The sequence below is a fragment of the Phalaenopsis equestris genome, unplaced genomic scaffold, assembly GCF_001263595.1.
Source record: "Phalaenopsis equestris unplaced genomic scaffold, ASM126359v1 Scaffold000372, whole genome shotgun sequence".
NCBI classification, from domain to species: Eukaryota; Viridiplantae; Streptophyta; class Magnoliopsida; order Asparagales; family Orchidaceae; genus Phalaenopsis; species Phalaenopsis equestris.
The window spans coordinates 1,573,286-1,592,742 of NW_018164814.1; the positions used below are offsets into that span (position 1 = coordinate 1,573,286).

The 19,457-nt window shown below is 32.9% G+C and overlaps 1 protein-coding gene across 2 annotated transcripts; it reads right to left on the bottom strand.

Moving 5' to 3' along the window:
• Positions 1-5,592: 5,592 nt before the first annotated feature.
• On the bottom strand, positions 5,593-8,045 carry LOC110026447. Of its 2 annotated transcripts, XM_020727383.1 has the most exons (3): positions 7,974-8,045; positions 7,718-7,787; positions 5,593-6,672 (listed from the first exon to the last, which is right to left on the bottom strand). In XM_020727383.1, the coding sequence occupies exons 2-3, from the start codon at positions 7,757-7,759 to the stop codon at positions 5,839-5,841; spliced, it is 876 nt and encodes a 291-aa protein (XP_020583042.1). In that variant the 5' UTR covers positions 7,760-7,787; positions 7,974-8,045; the 3' UTR covers positions 5,593-5,838. The 2 variants fall into 2 exon arrangements, with proteins under 2 accessions (XP_020583042.1, XP_020583041.1); XM_020727382.1 differs by lacking the exon at positions 7,974-8,045 and having other exon boundaries at positions 5,594-6,672; positions 7,718-7,854.
• Between the last annotated feature and the right edge of the window lie 11,412 nt (positions 8,046-19,457).

The following is a 19,457-nucleotide window of genomic DNA, read 5'->3' on the forward strand; positions in this document are numbered from 1 at the left end:
CAAATGCTGCTCAAAATCAAAATCATCCCTATTTTTTTAAAAATTTACAAATATAGCACAAAACTCTTATGTATTTACATGTCTCCCGCCTATACTTTCATATTTAAATATGCAAATCACTTTGATGCTTTAAGGGTCTGTTTGGCGCAGCTGCATATTATTTTCAGCTGCAGCTGTGCTGCCCCAGGAAACAGCTGTAGGAAAGCAGATGTGGGGAAGCTGACTGTCTGTTTGGTGTAGCTGCGTGAAAAATGCTGTGAGCCAGCTGTTTCATGTAAAAATGACCGAACTGCCCCTGTTTGTTAAAATCGTTTAAAATTTATGATTTATTTGTATAAATATGGGTTTAATATACATAAAATTTAAAAAAATATTATTTGTTAATTAACTAAATGAAATATATTGTTTTTAATATTTCTTTTTATAGAAAATTATTAAAAAAAATTTGTAATTTTGAAAACATAGAGGTTTTAAATTAATATTTATCTATATATCAATGTTTACAGATATTTATTCTTCTATACATATAAAAATTGAGAAATATATTTTTTAGAAGCATAAAATTAATTCTTCATGTTGAATATTTTAAAAGTTGATATAATTTAGAGTATTTACATAAATACCACATAATTCATGTCTCAACATATTAGACACCTAAAATTACATATTTTCTTGGATAACACAATTTTTCAACATCATATAGTGCATGACAATCTAAATAGCTTCCAGCTAAATGCAAATAATATAGGGCATTATAATCCGTAAAATGATCTTCCATAATCATCTATAAAGTTATTTATTACCTCATCAGTGTCAATAAGGTAACTTCTACTACGAAACACTCGCAAGTTACAAATATTTTGTCTTTCTAACAAATTGAAAATCAATCACATATTAATCAATGTATTAGTAATTTGTTCTCGAATTGTCGTTATTTTAGTCGCACCTTACCCTTCCTTAGTACAAATGGTTGATTGTTCGCTGTCATCTCGTATCATAGAACTACCAATATGATTTTCAGATGGGTCTTCAACTAATTCCTGTTGGTTTGCTTTGGCATTGAGAAAATCAACGTCATATCGAGACGGGTGCCGCCTAATATAATTGTGTATTGTCATTGTCGCTATCACAATCTGAACTTGTTTTGGAAATGGGTAAGGAGGCATATCACGTAATATCACACATTTCTTCTTTCAGACACCAAATGTCCTCTCGATGACGCCTCGCAAAGAGGAATGTCTTTCGTTGAATACCTCCTTTCTAGTTCGTGTTACATTACTTGCTCGTTCAAAATCAGGTATATGATATTTGGTATCATGATATGGTTTGAGATACCCTTGCTGCAACGAATAACCGGCATCTACCAAATAATACTTTCTTATAACTTGTTTAACCTTCATTTTCACATTTAAACATGAGTGTTGTATCATATTCAATAAAAGCAGAAAAATTAAGGATGCATAAAAATGAAAAAATGACACAAAATTTAACGTGGTTCGGTCCATATGACCTACATCCACGGCAAAGGAAAGTCCACGGCAAAGGAGGCCAACAACTTAATTATAGTACCAAAGAGGAAAATACAATGCTTTGATTCATACATTACTCCCTACCCGGAAAAAAAAAAACAAACAGCAGCATATATACAAAAAACAGGTGCTATGAAGGAACCTCATACAAGCAATCTACCATGAATGACCCCCATCCCAGCAAACCAAGTGCTGCCATGAATGAACCCCATTATTCCCTACCCAAAAAATGAATGAACCCCATCCCAGAAAACCAAGTGCTGCAATGAATGAACCTCATTAATCCCTACCCGAAACATGAATGAACCCCATCCCAGCATATATGAATCTTTGATACTTTCAGATGCATAATACTTTACTCCCTCTCACAGAGCCCTTCGAATCCTGCAGACAGTAGTCGGGCAGAATAGAAAACCAACAACATATCCAGTGAAGAAGTAAGTCGAAGCAAAAAATACAAGCAATCTTCGAATATGAGCATGAAATGAGAACCTCAAATTTAAAGTGCAACATAGAAAGGAGATTCTTTTGAAGGATATTGCTACTCATATAATTTTCAAGCCTTAGCTAAAGGTCTCAAATTACTACTCCTAGATGAGAGCCCCAAGCTTGAGAGCCCGAAGCAAAAAAAAAAAAAATTGCTGCTGTAGATTCTCAACCACCTTGCCAAGTCATGGAGCAATGCAAAGCAATTTAGGTGTAAAGATAACATAAATAATAACCTTACAATTGCTTATAGGATCATACCAAGGTACCAAGATCTGTCATGAGGGATTACACATGTTTTCTACCAATCAATATAGAAGAGCTCTTCAAAAATACCTAACCATTATTCAAATGTGAAGCAGGCATGAATATTCAGATTCTCAGGCATGTCATACATTCCCACACAACAATTGAATGCATTGCACCAAAAGACCATCTTATAACTACAACAAACAGAATAATAATATCAACGGGTAATGAAACAAAGCAGAACCGAGCCCCAAAGCAAACTCCAAAAGACTCAAAGAATAGCATTAAAGAAGCTAAAGATCCACAACAGAAAAGTAGGAAAAAACCCACAGCCTTTTTCTCAACCAATAAGCTAATGGGTTGAGGCAGCAGGGAAGTCATGCATTTATATTACGAATAACAGGGGAGCAGAACCGAGCCCTCAAACCAAACTCCAAAAGCCTCAAACAATTATTTCATTTTGCATATGTTTTGAATGGGGAGACAACCATATAGAGCAAAACCAGGCCCTTAAAACCAAATTCACTTGCTCGAATATGCTTCAAACAAAGAGGAAACACAGCAGCATCAAAACCAAAAGTCCCAACGTAAAACTCCAAAGCTACAAAACAAAATGATACTACACGTCTGTGTTTCAAACAGAAGGGGGCAACAAAGAAGCTAAAGATCCACAACAGAAAAGCAGGAAAAAACCCACAGCCTTCCTCTCAACCAATAAGCTCACGGGTTGAGGCAGCAGGGAAGCCACCAAGCCAACACAAAACTCTCCAAAAGCCTTCAAACAAAAGGTAAATCATGCATTTATATTACGAATGACAATATGGGTGCACAACCATATAGAGCAAAGATCTAATGAAACATGGTTTGCAAATCCTCAACCACAAAACAATCTAATGAAGCTCGGCATACATGCAAATATGGGTGCAGGATCTACAATTTCGCAAAAAAGCACCGGAAATCTCTCAGATCCGATAATAAACGAAGAAAATGGCTCGTCTTTACCTGTGCTCTGTCGATCGAGGGACAGCGAAAGAAGGAGGAGAAGAGGACGCGACGGAAGCAGCGGGGAAGATCCTAGGGCAGAAGCGAGAAAAGGGTAAAAGGTAAAAATCTCTTGGGAAAGCGGGGCAGCGGGGTTAATACCGCTTCCCGCTTTCGCTCAGCTTCCGCGAATCCAAAAGCCAAAAACCAAACGCTAACTTTCGCGAATAATCGCGGCAAAGGCCCGCGCAACGCCAAAAAATTCCTCCCAAACGGAGCCTAAATCTTATGTTTGAGAATGTGTGTTATACTTCTAAAAAGAAATTTTTTCTATTATTAAAGATGTTAGGATTATATGTAATATATGAAAGTTTAGATGCGAGTGTGTAAATACATAAGAATTGTGCACTATTTATGTAAACGTCCCTTATTTTTTATACATCATAGAAAAATCACTAATTTTGATGAAATATTTTAATATTTATTTTAAAAAAATTAGAATAATTGGAACTTTATTTTTCTAGCAAGTTTATAGGTACTAAATGCTAAATGAGAGGAGCCCAATAGCTAAATATAATAATATTTTACTAAATGTTTAATGAGATGAACCAAAGGGCTGTGCAGTGTTTATGCTAAATTAGTTCAGTATTTTGGCTGATTGATTCACATTATGCAATAATTTTACTATATTGTTTATGCATTGTCTAGTATATATAAATTTATTTGACATTTGTGATACACTCAGTATTCATCACATCATAACAATGACAGTATAAAAATTATACATAAATAAAAAATAATGAGGTTTATAGACTAAATCATTATAATCAATTAACATGCATAAACTATTATTACAAGTGAATTCTACCATGGTTGCATGTCATTTCTTTTATGACAATATATTGTGATAAAGCTTCTTAAAATTTTTAGGATAAACACATAGTAAATTAAGTAATTGCATATTTAAATCAAATTAAATTTTGAAAAATATCATGAGGGCAATTTCATTGAGGCCCATCTCAATGCAAATGCCCAAATTGAGCAAATCACACATAAATAGCTGGAGTTTTTGGTGAACTTTACTTGAATTCAATATGAACTAAAATTGCAAAAAAGACACATGAATCAAACAAATAACTAAATACAAAATATAAAGCAAATTAATAAAAAAAATGAAATTTTTATCCCAAAAAAATCCCAAATAAATAATTGTAGGAAAATCACTAAAAAATTAATCATTGTATTTCCGCCTTATTAGAATAATATCAATATTAATAAATAAGATATATTAGCCTATTAATAATCTCACATTGTAAATAAAAAAAATGTTATGATTTCTCTTTATAAATAAAGTCGAACTTTAACTCAATCCTGCTCAATATCAATCTTTCACTTTCTCGTGATGGATATATGGAATACAACCTTCTTCTTGGCTTATGATTTGGTAGTAACAACTTTTAAGCAAATATTTTCTATTCCCGTTGATCACTACAAAAATATATAGAATGCAGAATTTCATCTAGCTTTTCTTTTCTGCGCTAGGAATATTTTGATGGTAATGATGCTCTCTTTTGGTTTTTGCCACTCTAGTAACAATCTTCTTGTGGTTCTGCCCAACTTTTCATCACCATCATGCAATCATTTTGACTTTTTTTTTTTAATTTTTAAAGGCGGCAAATTTACAACTAACACGTGTACATAAGCGTATTACAATATTTTTCTCATAAATAATTGTGGTATATCAGATTCACGACTAAACTATCTAAATAGACATATTGCTTCATCAATAAAAAAAATTTTCACAATAATTTCTCTTACAATAACTGTTTATTGAAATAACTATAGCTACCCCAGACAAATCCTAAATCTTTTTTTTTACTTCTTAAAGAAAGCCTAGGTACATTCATGAACATAAAACCATTACATGCATCAAATACCAATGAAAAATTAAACTTAGGGTTAGTTTGGGACAGTCTTCTGTCTTTGTGTTTCAGACCGTCACTACAATTCAATTTAGAAAATTGTTTTTTAAAAAATTTTTGTGATGAAAAATTATATTTTTCAACTTAAAGAAAAAAAACATATATTTGTAATTTTCATCCCATCTCTCCAAAAAATTATTCTCTCTGCCACACTCTCCTTGAACCAGCTCACCAGCAAAAAGCAGAACCACAAATCGACACAGTGCCCAAGGTGCAGTCCAATATCTACATACATTCCGACAGTCTATAGAAAAGAGAATTTTCTGCTGCTGAATCGATAGGAAAAAAAAATGCTGACTTCAAAGATGGAAAAAGCCAGCCACGGAGCATGCTTAAATAATGTAAAGAGTACAACAATTACCAATCGAAGCACGATATGTTTATCTGTCCCCGAACATTCCATCCACCCCCTACCAAAAAATTTTACAGCAATTATCCTGCAAATATTTACCTTCGAAATCCATGAATATACACAGCCCTGCTCACTACAGAGAACATAAAAAAGCTTACTTTTTTCATCTAAAAATAACGGCTTCCATTTACAAATTCAGTAATCATAATTCGGAAGTCTAAACTCTGCCTTGAAAAATTCAAAGCTAAGCCTATCGACACTACTGTGATTTCTGCCTATTGATAGTTAAGCACTGCTGATGTTCCATAAGAGGTCTCTTCGCCTTACAAAGAGTACCATTAACGCCATAATAAGCCATTGTTGCCGACGCTGTTGCAGCCTGTGCTCCTGTACTGCAATGATGCATCGAATTATGACTGTTCAAACCATCACCACTTATGATAGACAGCGGAGGAACCAACAAAGGCTTCATCGGCGGAGGATTCCTCCACCGAGGAAGCGATCCGGCGACGAAAAGTGTGTCGAGAATTGGTCCCGCGTCGATCACAGCTTTCAAAAGTCCGCCTTTTTCGGGCAGCGGCTTCTTCGCAAATCGATCGAAGAGAACCTTCATGACTTCATCTTCCGCGCTGGTCGGAGAAGCGCTGACGTTCATCAAACGCTGCTGAGGCATCAAGACTTTGCAGGACTCTGTAAAGTTCACGATGGAGAGATCAGGGGAAATGGAGGCGCCCTCGACTAAGGAATCGACGACGGTTGGGGATGAAACGCGGGACTGATTGTTGTGAAGATCTGTGAGGTTTTCGGAGTCTGTTAAGCTGGAGGAACCGAAGGCTTGCAGAAGCTGCGGGCTTTCGGGTTGGAGGAAAGGGGCTGAGGAAAATGGTTCGACGGAGTTGGGATGTGTGAGGTTGTTGAGAAGAAGCTGAAGCTGCTCCTTGGCTTCATCTCTTTCGTGGTTGGCTGTTTTGAGCAGCTGAAGCAATTGGTTGATGTTTTCTTCTTTTTTTCTGAGTTCATCTCTGGCGTTGTTTTTTACTTCTTCAAGCTCGCACATGGCTGTCCATAGCTTGTTTTTCAAGTCTTCGAGAGTCTGCGGAGATTAATGTTAATATTAATGAAATCATATCAGGTAGAACAATGAGGCTTTTGCATATATGATATATAGCAGTCAATTCATATGAATTTACATATATAACACCTAAATTTTCCTTTTTTATACATGTACCGCCAAAATCTTTAGTACCACAAGAAAATTATTACTGTTATTTCAAATTGTAAATTACACATTTTGCATATGTAAGATGATATGTATGTAAAAATTAAAACTTTTTGAATGTTTTATCTGCAATTAAACATTCAAATGACCGTGTAAGAGGCAAGTTCCGGGGAGTTCAGTTCTTCTAATCAAAAAAAGAATTGTTTTTTTTTATGTTTCGGACGAGATTTGGACCTAATTTTTGGGCGAAATTAATGAAAATATATATTCACCCAAATTCATATGCGCTCTGTTATGATGACAATCAAAAGAGCAAAACATTATTTCCAAAAGAAACACAGAACATTAAATGAATAGAGCCATTTTACTTCGATAGAGCAATCGCATGGTTCCCAAACAAAAGTATATTCACAAACATTACTTTTATAGGCCCTTTTATGCAAACCCGAATCCAAAATTGATTTTTTATGGATTTTTTAAAGTATTGCAATAGCACCGAAAACAAAAAAAGCAAAAAAAATCTAAACTTTAGGTAACTTGCAGAAAAATTTGACCAATTTATCCTCCTGAATAACAAAACCAGAAGAAAAGACAGGCTTTTAAACTTACTCGAGGATTATTTAGTAATGACCGTTGGAAAAAACTTTACAAAAAAAACTATTAATTGCATATCTATCCATCATTCTAACCAAAATCTCAAAAAATCGATGTGCGAAAACAAAGCCATTCCGATTTCTGTGCATAAAATTCAGGAGAAACTCTTCAAATAGATCCCTTTGGCCGGAAAGCCATGTTCCCCTTTCAAAAACTCAACGGCTAAACCACCAGCCTCGCAGCTTCTTTCCGGCAAGCTCCCCCTCCCCGCAACAACCGCCGCCACCAAACACAATCATAAAGAGAGATTGAGAGGGACACGAACCTCTTGGTAGCCCCAAAGAGTAATGGCTGAATAAGTTTCCATGGCTTCCTCCACTTGCAGACCGCAAAGCCTTCAATACATTAAAAAGCAGTAAGCGAGAGAGGGAGAAACAGAGAGAAGAGCCCACACGCTCTCTCCTCTCCTGGGCCCTTGCTCTTTATATAAAGCACCCTCGACAAATTTTATCAGCAGTAATATAATATAAATAATTATTTATAACTAACAAACATGAGAAAAAAAGGAGCTCCTCCGCTACCTCTGTTGCCTTCTTATTTTCAGAATCTGAACGCAAGAAAGAAAATATGTGATTAAGGAAGGCTAAATTCTTCTATGGCAGGTTGTAAACTTGCTTGTGACCCTATTTATTATTTCCACCGCCCATAATAAAATTTCAAATTTCAAAATTTTAAGAAGTCATCTGATAATTGCTAGTATTGCGCTCGGAGACTTACCTTAATTAAACTGTTTTTAAATTCTTATTACACGATTCAAAATCTGTTCTGTTATAGCTACTTCAGCGCTTTCATTATTTCCAAAAAAAAGATGTAATTTTTCTTTAAATTATTAAAAAATATCCTTAAAAGTAAATATAATATTAATATTTCTCAAATAACTCTGAATTTAAGTAGAAATATTAATGCAAATTTTAATAAAATAAATTTATATTCTCATTATAAAATTTTAAATATAATTCATGTAATTCAACGCTTGTTTCATAACAGATCCATGTTTCATTAAGGTTGTTTGGAGTTGTATGGGTAAGGGTACTCGAAATGTATTTGCATTACAATGTAATTCATTGTTTGATTGATTATGATTAAAATTTAAAAGCAAAATCAAAATTTTTGTTTGATTTATAAAACAAGATTCACTTTTTTTGGTGAAATATAATTTTAGTGGTAGTAGCTCTAGTGACAGAGTTGTAACTATGGATGATCAAAGTATTAAAATGGGTATATTGTTCAAAATGATGGTGATATTGAGATGTTATTAGTATAACTTAAGTTGGTTAGTTCAAGTGGAGGAATGTTTTGGGCCTATTGTGTGATAGAAAAGTACCGCTTAGACTGAAAGAAAAATTTTATAAGATGGTCGTGCGACTTGTAATGCTCTATGGCGCTGAGGTAACCTAGAAAAACTTGGGCTTATTGTTTAAGAAAATGATCTTAATTGATTAATATTAAATGAAAATATGACACTCAATAGGTCGTAATAGAGAAAAAAGATTCATGCAGCCAACCCCACTTAGTAGGATAAAGATTTGTTGTTGTTGTTTTTGTACACATACTTGTACATGCTATGATAAGATTATGGACATAAAGTATTGCATTTGTAATTACCAAACTTTAGCTTTTAAATATGAAATGCATATATCTGTATCTAGTATGTTTTATGTTCTACAAATCGAGATATTTGAAAGTCTAAAGTCGATGTTGTTATACTTTGTGTTCTTAAGGCAAAAAATTTAAGGACGGTGTAGTTAAGCTCCATGTCCCATGGACTGAAAGGTTTGAAAGTCTAAAATCAGTGTCTTTACACTTCCTGTTTTAAGGTGAAAAGTTTAAGTACGCTGCAGTTAAGCTTATATGTAATAATTTTTGCACACACAATCTTTATGGAAATAAGGCATTGCAATCTGAACACCGAACTTTAGTTGTTAAAAGTGAAATACATATGAAGTATGCAGTATGCAGTCTAGGGGTGTAAATGAACCGAACACGAACGAACATAGCTTGTGTTCACATAGCTTGTGTTCATGTTCGATTCGTTTGAAATTTAGTTTGTTTGAAATAAGCTCGTGTTCAAAATTATTCGTGAAGTAATTATTCGTGTTCGTTTCTTAACGAACGAGCTGAACACGAGTTGTTCGCGAACAACGAGCAAGTTTGACATCCCTAATATTAATATATTATATTAATTATATAACTTATAATATATTATATATTATAATTTCTAAAATTTAATTTTTTTAAATATCATAAATTTTTATATATAATTATTTTAAGTTATTTTATATTTCAAACAATAACTATTCAAACACGAACGAGCGTATCACTGTTCATGTTTGGTTTGTTTAACTAACCGAACAAAAAAAAATTGTTCACGTTCGTCTAGTTTACTTATCGAATGAATCGAACACGAACTCATTGACGAACCGAACACGAACTGTTCACGAATAACGAGCTTTTTTGACGGCCCTAGCATGCACGTAACATTATAAATTAAAACATCTAGAATATCAAAACATATTTTTATAATATAATTTGTGAACATAAATCTATATTATTAAATGAGAGTTGATAAAAGTATATTTTTCAGATAAAAGAAACAATAATAATCTGATGAATATTATTCATATACATTTTTATAACTAATTTCTTCTTGTTTTTCAGCATTAACTCTATATTGCGTGAAGGTCGGATGGTAAATTTCTATAATTAATTTAATTAATTAAAAATCTTGATATCCCTCGTTTTTTATGTTATTAATTCGAAAGAAAATATATTTTCAATTTTAATAAAATTTGCTGATTTTCTCTTAAAACAATAAGAGCAGTCCTTTATTGGTAAATTAAGTCTCTTCCGTGTAAAGTTGAGTTATAATGGCATAACATGCATGATCCTGTCTAATCTTTCATAGGTGCTTAGCTTATCAATGGCTATCCACATGCTTTCAACTTTGAAATATTGCTTTTTTTTATGTAATAATTGTATTTTGTTTGGCTACGACTGACTCTCACATATTTTTTTTATAAATAAAAAAAATATATATATATATATATATATATATATATAAATATATATCAATGCCTATTTATTTCTAACCTAAAAATAAATATAGCAAACTTCATTGATTTTTTAAATATAATATCGTACTTTAAACAATCAAATATAAACACACACAACAACTGCAACAACTTCTTGCTCAGTAAGTGGGGTCGTATACATGAATCTTTTTTCTTCATTGTGTCCTATTAAGTGTCAATTTTTCATTTAATTCTAATAAATTAACTTCATTTTTTTATGCATTATGCCTAAGTCTTCTTAGGTCTACCTTTGTCTTTCTTAACATAAGTCAAATCTAAAACATCTGCTCTCTTAACATGATCATCAGACGATCGATGTTTAATGTGATCAAACCATCTAAGATGATTCTATATAATTTTGTCTTCCACTGGAGCTACACCAACACTTTCACTGTTACATTCGCTTCACATTTTGTCTCTAAATGTCAATCCACTCATCCACCTAACCGTTCTCATCTCAGCAACACTTAACTTAGTTTTATGCTTCTTTTTTAAAGGCCAGCATCCTGCATCATAAAGCATTGCAGATCTTACCACCATCTTATAAACATTTCCTTAAAACTCTATTTGGTAATTTTCTACACATAATAGGCTCCATGAATTCCTCCACTTCAATAAATTATGTTTTCATTTTTGAGTGGGTGGCAGTATTTGAGTCAATATTAGAAGCCTTATGGTTATTATTTTACAACACTTAATACGAAATCAATAATTAATTTCATATGTTGTTACTCTAAATTTATAATTAAGCAGTAATTAATTAATTTAAAAATAGTATTTGATTAATTGAACCGTGGAACCTAAACTTCAGCAAATACACCTTCCATGTCTTGAAAGCAATCTCCAAGTATTTATGACATCTTGTCACTGAAAACTGTGACTCAAGCATCACTGGAGAAACCATACTTAATTAGCCTAATTCATATTCTTAATCATATTTAATTAATGTAATCTTTCTCTGCCTATCCCTTAGGCTTGTGGTGGCTATGGTTGCTGTTACCTAAAGCGTGGCAAAGTGCTCATGCTAAGCCAAACAAAGCAACAGTTGACCTACCCTCTAAATTAAATTTTAATTTATAAGGGATCTACACTAGATTTATTGGGACCATGGGTATGACATCACATGCATGTGTGAGCAATCTACTTAGTCATAGCATTATATGGTGTATTTGCTATTTAATGCTAGGGTTATTCTCCTCATACTTGGTATTATATAAAATTCATCTGAAATTATAATATTTCTCTCTCTCTCTCTCTCTCTCTCTCTCTCTCTCTCTCTCTCTCTCTCTCTCTCTCTCTCTCTCTCTCTCTCTCTCTCTCTCTCTCTCTCTCTCTCTCTCTCTCTCTCTCTCTCTCTCTCTCTCTCTCTCTCTCTCTCTCTCTCTCTCTCTCTCTCTCTCTCTCTCTCTCTCTCTCTCTCTCTCTCTCGTATTTGACATCTCAAAGATCACTAACGAATATATGAAAATGATGACACAAGCAATAGTAGTAGTCAATATTTGGTTAATAATAACAATCTAGTGTAAATTTTCATGTTTGTTCAAAAGTTAATTAATTATACAGGATTATAATAAAAATAAATTGAGCTTGAAATGTGGAGTTAAGTTAAATTAAGTCAACTGGTCTCTCTAAACATTAAAAATCTAAGCTCAGTTATAATTGTGTCAATGTAAAAGAGACAAATGATAATCTCTAAATAGACCCCATGGCTTGCACTATGCTTGCATCAGAAAGAGAGAGAGAGAGAGAGAGAGAGAGAGAGAGAGAGAGAGAGAGAGAGAGAGAGTAATTAAAATAGTGCTAAACTCATCAGTTACTGAGTAGTCATTTGAAGAGCCCTCAAGTTTGGCCATCAGCATGGAGCTACCCAGTGCACTAGCAATCTCAAATTACACAAATTAATGTGCATTCATACGAGTTTAGAAATCCAATAAGTTTAAGATTTCTTAGATTTGTCTCGATCTCCTTGATCAAATCCTCATTTTCTAATATTATTTTTGATAAGGCTCATCTCCTGAATAAGTTATTATCCATGTTAAAATGCCATGATATTTTTGTAATCTCTGACAGCTCAAATTAGAGATAAAAAATTTTCTATAATTTCACCATTAATCTTCGATGCATCCATAAAAATGGGATCCTTATATCAAATTCAATGATGTATTCCTGCAACATTGTCATGAAATTATAATTTACAACATTAGTTGGAGTCAATTTAGGTTCAGCAATTTATCAAGTTAATAAAAGGGGAGCACTGTGTGATCATAGCTTAATAATTAGAGGATGAGATTAATATCTTCCAATTTCTTATAACTATTAATAACATGCAAAATAATGACTAATATCTTTTATAAAATTATAAATAGTTTATCATTTAACTTAAATAGGAGTTTCTAAAGAAACAATTCAATTATCAATGAAATTTGTATCCAATATCACATTTCATATTTGCATGAACACCTGCTTCCCTTTGCATTTGGCATGAATTTATATTGTTTCAACTATAAACACACACACACACACACACACACACACACACACACACACACACACACACACACACACACACACACACACACACACACACACACACATATTTGAATTTTCATCCATTTTCTAATGTTTCAACTATAAATAGTCCTATTGAAGGGGATAGAGGCTACCACATCTTCACAAATTGAAGTTTCCTCGAGATTATTGTCGCTTTCCCAACTTGAGCTGTTGTTGCCTTCATCAACTTAGGTTGCGATTGCCTTTCTCAATTGTCATCGCTTTCACGAAATTAGATTGTTGTTGTCTTCATTGACGTAGGCTATTGTTATCTTCCTCGATGTAGGTTGTTGTTGTATTTACATTTCAAATTGTTATTACATTCCCTACATTAAGTTTGTTGTTGCCTTAATCTTTGAGGTTGTTATTGTCTTATGGGTAGGAGCATTTTTAATCTTTTGACACGTAACTTTCCTAACCACCTAACCGGATGGTCCATGCTGACCCCCTCAATCATGGGTCGTTTTTTAAGGATTTGGGTGTCTTGATGATATCAAAATTTAGTGATATTGGACTCGTTAGATTTCTCTTGTCGGAACATTCGATTTGACTTTAAATATATAAAATTTAGAGTTCATTTGATCAATCAATTGATGATACAAAACTTCCAATTGTTCTTCAACGACTTGATTTGAGCTTGATTGAACCTAGATTGAGCCAACTTTGGTATCATTGGGGTCGTCCTGTAGATACGGCCAGTTTGAAACATGCTAAAATTGGGCCCAGAAAATCCTAATATTGAATTTGGTGGATTCTTTATAAAAAAAATTGATCGAGATTTGTGCTCAATAATAAAAAAAAAATTATTGATGCCACATGAAAAGTACTTTTAAATAGTTAGATTTTGTCCCCCCCTAACAAAAAATCATTGGCTCTCCCATTCGATGTAACTGTACATGTATCTTAATGCAAAAAATGGGTAGATTTGTGATACCTATTAATTGCTCATGCTTCATTTATTGAATTCATGGAACAATTTTTGATTGGCAAGTCATCCTCTAGCTTTTCACATACATACATGTGTATATACATATGGGAGTAGATGCTAGATTTACAATTACAACCCTCCAAAATAAGTTTTTTACATTTTTAAAGTCAACATTGATCTATTCATAAATATCTATTTGGGTTCTAGAAATCACAAATGTTGAATAACTTCGGCCGGCCATGGTGGGGGATGGCATGATTTATTAAATGGACGATTGGGATCACGACCGGTTTGTGGAATATATTATTTTTATTTATTATTTATTTATAATGCATACAAATGGCTGGTTTTATTTCTATAACACCTATTTGCCCATGCTTATTACAAGGTACATTTGAGTCCAAACGCTGGTCTAATCTAGCTCCCATGCTCTCTATTTCTCTTTTGAAGAATGGGAAATTTGCAAAAGATATATTTAAAATTCTAAATTCTAAATTCTAAATCATATTTCTCAAATTTATTATTCGCATGGCTTCATTATTTATCTATGTTATTTTGACCCTCAACTATTGTAATGTGGTACCGCTCACCTACCACATCTCACTTACCGCTGACCTACCTCTCACCTACCACTCTCTTGCTTCTATAAATAGAGAAGATGTGAGGCTTAGGAGAGCATGAGAAGAGATCTTAAGCTACCACAAAGGAAGAGAGAATAACTAGAGAGCTAGAGAGGAGGAAAGCATCTTGAGGCATTGTATCAAGGTATCACTTGAGAGAGAGGCCATAGAAAGAAGATGAGGACTCATCTCTATGTATAAGCTATGTATTCTCCATTTCTTTTGTCTTAGTGAACTATTTGATTGATTCCCTCCCGTAGACGTAGATCCAGTTGTATCGAATCACGTAAACGATCTGTGTTTGTTTGTGTTCTTTGCGTTTCATTTCTATTGCAGAAAGTACATATCTCATAACAATCTATAAAATCTTTTAAGGAATTGTTTTGAGTGATTGCGGCTTTTTGAAAAGTTGATTATAAAATTATGGTGAAAAAAATAGCTTCTTGGAAAATTGTAGTTAAAAATTATAAATATTTTTTTTTCTCAAAAAAATCAGATGAATTTTTAGAGCTGTCATGTGGTGATGGTGTGAAATGTAAAGTGTGCAGAAAGTTGTCTCAAGTAGGCCCTAAATCTTGCGTACTTCCAATCAAATTTGAATGCAATTGGCTACGAGCAAAGAGCCAAAATATTAATTTTAATGGGGTCTTTTAGCCCCAATACCTATAAAGTTGTCAATTTAGTCCTTAAACTATTTAGATGAAAATTTTTTCCTACTTCAATTAAAAAAATTATGATATTTTATAAACTCTAAAACTAAAATAAAATTTTAAGAACAAAATTAGGAAATCATTTCGACACTTTTCTCAAATAGCTTTATTGTCTTTAATTTTACTTCAAGAGTAGTGTTGATTAATACTCATTATTATACTTGCTTTTATGTAAATTCAACAATAATAAAATTTGAATTCATAATCAAATTACAATTTTCATTATTTAATATAATAAAAACAATTTGCTATTCAACTTGGGTTGTTTTCGCTAAAGAAAATTATATACACTAGAGCTACTGACGCGGATCTCAAAGAGAACTAACAATCGAAAACAAAAAGCTTCTCCTAAGGGTAAGCAATCGACCGACAAGTCACCGCCAAGCATGTGACATTGCGTCTAAACTCGGGATGGTTCAAAGCCCTGGAGATATTTCCTCGCTTGATAAAGACAAGATCTGCCAAGGGCGAGACTTAACTCATCATAGCAGCAAGTCTTAACGGATGTCTCACACATGCAGTGACAATAACCGCCTAAAACCTTGCAAATAAGGGTATTCGGCTGTGGCGTAGGCATCGTAAGACTTGAGCCATAACGACAAGTGATTCACGGTTCACCCGACAGAAATAAATCGACTCTTCAGCAACCAACCGACCAATCTAAGCGCAGGTAGAAACCCCCTAATTACGATTTATATGTTGACCTGTTTTTATCCCCGCGGATGAGATAGCCGTTCTACCAAACATCTCGATCGACCAAACAAAATGTGTGGTCACCAACCACTCGACTACCTCAGTCAGCCGCATTCTACCATATCGATCAACCAAATACCATCACATTAAGATTTAGATTGTAATACAAATATGAAATTAAATTCGTAATATTTATTAGAGCATTAACCATATTAAGTGCAGTTTGCATGACGGTTCTCTTTTTTCTGTAATTGTACAAATTATGTCTTTTTAATTGGGAGATAAAAATACAAATAAAAGAGACTCCCTAGTTCTCTCTGCAATAACTCTTGATTCACTTTATTCTCTCATTTATTCAACACTAACTCTTAGATGTGTTCACAAAAAACTTCAATTTTTACGAATGTCATTTTACTTGTGCAAGATAAAGTGTAGATTTCACCGTTTAAATTTTTATATAGTCTATTTTCACATTTGACTGGTAAAAATGTAAAAAAAATTAAGTTTAGGTGTCAGATATGTAATTACAAAGAAAAAAATGGGGCCCAATTAACCTTATTCTGTTCAGCACTATCTTATTCAGGGGAAACGGCGCATAAAATATATGATATAAAATATAATAAATTAGTATCATAATTTATGTGGCCATTAAATGGGAAGGTTGAGGGATTATTAATATTATAGTATAGGTTTATTTTAATAATTGCGAGTTAATCCAAATTTTGTTTAATACCTAAAAGAGTGGTGGAGATTGAAATTATAATTTGTTGATGTGGAGAAAAGGACAAACTTTATAGGCACATTGAAATCTATGGGTCGTGTACATTGGATCTTGCCTTTCTTTTATCCCTTGAATTCTCACAATTATTTATTATTTATTCTTTAATAATTTTTTAATATTTTATTTGTTTATTTTTTTCTTTTACATAAATACCAGTCAATTCCTATGAATTTATATATCTAACATCAAAATTATTATGTTTTGCATTTGTATCATCTAAATTTTTCATATCACATCAAAACTATCATTATTTTAAAATGTGAAATACACTTTTTCAGCTATAGGTTATAAGTTCATATTGAGATCAACCTGATTAATGTTAGAGTTAGATTGGTGTCTAAATTATATATGTAATTATTATTTGGATCAAATTCTAATGAAATATAATATTTTGAAAGTAATCAAAAATTGATCATATTACTGTTCAACATGAGTTTGACAAGTTTGGGTTGAGTTAGCTGAGTTAATCATGTCATGCACGTCTAAAAAAATGACATGATTTATATGATACATGTGTTAGATTGATTGATTGATTCGAGTTTGACTCATATGAAAAACATGTTTATTTGGTCCAAGCATATTATGTTGATTCATGTTTGGGTCAAAGCCAAGTCTAATCTATCGAAATATGGAGTTATGAGGACATCTAAAATAATATGAATTTTTCATTAAAATTTGAAAAAGAAATTTCCCTCCCTAATAGTTTTAATATTAAAATAATTAAAGGCCAATACAAAACAAATGTGATAAATGCTTTTCTTTGGTTGCTAGAAAAATGAATTCAAATGCCACCCACCCAAGACTATTGTTTTAAGGCTTATTGTCACCTCCCAAAAGAGCCCTTAAGGGTGGTGGGCAGCCCAGGACTTAAATACTGCTTTTCGGCCCTACACCTAGCCAATGTGGGACTATTTGTCCGTGACATTATGCTTCAAATCAAGAGAGAATTTATACATGCGTTATTAATGAGAGTTTGTCATTAAAGTTCCTTGAAGCCTAAAAAAAAACAAAACTTTAAATAACTAAATGGGAAGTGTTATTATATTATATCTTCGTCTTATCCTCATTTCCTCCAACATTACTTATTTTTCTTGTAATATATATATATATATATGAAATGATATTTAAGATCATGCGTGCTATGCATGTAAATATTAGAGCTTGGGGGTTAAATATATAAATACTGAAACTTTGTATGGTATTTATGTAAACCGCCCTACAATAAATCACGATTCATGAGCCACGAGTCCACGAGTGGAAGGGAAACGTGTTCAATTTTGTTCAAATTGAAAAAAAAAACATGCAATCGATTGGTTCATGCGCGGAACCATATTATGGCAAAGCCGGTCCGCTCATGGGCCGGGCCATGCGAGTCCGACGTCAAGAGGGTAAAAAAGAATGGCTTCGTGGGCCCCGTTGCGGACCCAAAGCCTTTCTCCGGCTTTGTAGTCGCTCCGTAGTTATTATAATAACTCAAGTCTAAGAGTCTAGTGGGCCCCGATGACGGTATGGTTAAATAGCCCGTGTTCTTCGTCCGCGAGCGCTGCTTCGGTACGATAAGTGCTTTTTATAAAGCTGTGGTAAGAGCTTATGAAATGTTGTGATTGTGCAGATAAACATGCGTCGAATGTTTTAGAGCGCGTAAGTTGGTGGTCTGATGGTTGTAAATTTTGCTCATGTACTGAAAAATCTCATACTCTTAACACATCGGCCTCAATATTTATATATGATGTAGATATTGCTGGGAGGCTTTTTGAAAATCACTTTTATCTGCCATTTGAAAATCACTTTTATATTTGAAATATAGCATGCTTAAAAGATTAAAAATAGAGGAGCTTATTTTGAATTGAAAATTACACGCGCGCGCGCAGACACACAGACACTCACACACACACACACACACACATATATATATATAGCACCTAATTCTTATGGATTTGATTTCTCACATCTAAACTTTCAATTCTACACATATAACATATGATTTGTGGATGAAAAGATAGATTTGATTATTAAAATGTGATTTCATAAATATAAAAGTGAGATAGATACAAAAATTAGAATATTCTATATAAAGTTGAGCTAAATGTTTCTCCTATGTGATTTCGCGAGAAGAGAGGCTCTTTATGCGTGACACAGCCTAATCCAGTGTTCCAACAAGATGACTGGGAAGGCTTTCAAGGAGGACTCCAAGATTTTCTTCACCATGCTAAAGTACATATGTATATTATTAATTAAAAATAAATTAAATAATAAATATTTCATGTTAAATTTTACATTAAAAAATCACAAGTTTCATGTGAAGCTCATACTAATTATAAAAGATTTTTATAAAAAAATTATAAATAAATCAACACCTTTGGACCAAGTATAATTTTAATATTTTTTTTTTCGATTACGCTTCACTGAAATAACATAATATTTTTTTTTTCGATTACGCTTCACTGAAATAACATAATAAATAAAAAATTCTTTTTTTACAAAAATACGTTGGGATCGCGTAATATGCCAAACTCTAGTTTTTTAACACGAAGCATGAAATTAAATGGTGATATTTTTTTACTTAGGAAAATTTGCATATATATATATATCCTAAACTTAGATTTCTACACACACACATATAGATATATATATATATATATATATATATAT